This window comes from Apis dorsata, unplaced genomic scaffold (genome assembly GCF_000469605.1).
Source record: "Apis dorsata unplaced genomic scaffold, Apis dorsata 1.3 scaffold_292, whole genome shotgun sequence".
Classification (NCBI taxonomy): Eukaryota; Metazoa; Arthropoda; class Insecta; order Hymenoptera; family Apidae; genus Apis; species Apis dorsata.
This window is the reverse complement of record NW_006263567.1, coordinates 936,261-937,485: the sequence shown is the minus strand read 5'-3', so window position 1 is coordinate 937,485 and position 1,225 is coordinate 936,261. Positions and strand designations below refer to the sequence as shown.

General features: G+C 49.2%; 1 protein-coding gene across 1 annotated transcript in view; it reads right to left on the bottom strand.

Moving 5' to 3' along the window:
• LOC102674036 (dynein beta chain, ciliary) overlaps window positions 1-1,225 on the bottom strand; it is an 18,811-nt gene that overhangs the window by 14,941 nt on the left and 2,645 nt on the right. The window contains exons 7-9 of the mRNA XM_031511117.1: window positions 1,178-1,225; window positions 848-1,121; window positions 201-744 (exon numbers count right to left, since the gene is read on the bottom strand). The exon at window positions 1,178-1,225 is cut by the window's right edge and continues 3 nt beyond it. Of these exons, the coding sequence (XP_031366977.1) occupies window positions 201-744; window positions 848-1,121; window positions 1,178-1,225 (866 nt within the window). The remainder of the gene's footprint in view (window positions 1-200; window positions 745-847; window positions 1,122-1,177) is intronic.

Sequence of the window (1,225 nt, the reverse complement as noted above, 5' to 3'; positions counted from 1 at the left end):
AAAAAAAAAAAAAAAAAACGAAAGTTAAACAGATATATTTTAGTACCACAATTTTTGCATTTTGTCATTTTCACACTAATTCTAAATATTCCATAAATATTCAATAAATATCTTGTGCAATCTCGCGACAAACAATTGCACAACAAGATCGCTCGTGAGATGGAAAGAAGGAGAAAACAAACAAGGAGTCCAACATTCACCTAACGAGCATCCCACGGCCCTTCGAAGGGACTCGATCACGATCCCATCGACGTAGGCCACGTATCTCTGCCAGGCTTCCTCCATCTCCTCGGAAACTTGAAAAAGCAGCCTATTCTCCTCGAGCAACGAACGAATCTGCTCGCCGGCCCTCTCCACCTCGGCGTAACGTCTCGACACTTTCTCCGGCCGCTCGTCGAACGACAATAAAGCGTCCTTACGACGCTCCTTCCTCTCCATCAGAGGCGTCCTCGTCCAGGCGTCCAGCACAGCTTTCATCTTCTCCACGTTCGTCTGGGTCGATTTGATCCGCCCCCACAACCCGTCCACCAGCTCGCCCAACTCGACCATGTACTCGAGGACGCCGTCCGAGTTCCATCTCAGCTCCGCCTCCCCGCGAGACACCAACGAATCGATGCTATTTATCTCGTCCTCGATCAGCTGAAACTCGACCTGCCTGCTCGTCTTGCGGATGTTGTTGTACGAGGAAACTGTCGCGCACAACAGCGCGCGGAACTTGCGGAACGTTTCTGCGTTTTCCGACACCTCGTCGAGGAAAAGAGAAAGGTGAGAATAGAAAATTTTCGTTTCGCTTCGTACGAGAAAAGTGGATAAAAATAATTAAACAATCTTCGACAAAGGGAGGCACCTTTATCGCGTGTTCTGGAATGTCCGATCGGGACATTTGCTTCAAGTAGTTCACCTCCTTCAACACGCCTAGAAGCTCGGGATCGAAGTTGACCGCCAACGTGCTCGTGGAGTCGGATTCGCGGGACAGAATATTGCGATTCAGGCCGATATCGACCGTTTCGGGTACGGTCGACGCCCATTCACTGAACAATTCTGCCTCCTTGTCGTCGAAGATCTTGATCAATCTTTCGTAACGTTTCTCTATACGCATCCCCTCCTCGCTACACAATATTCTGCAATTCGGAGGGAGGGTAATCGTTATCCGAATATCCGAATCTCGTCAACTCACGGGTGTTGAAGAGCTTTGAAGGATTGAACGGGGAGATCGATCCGTTGC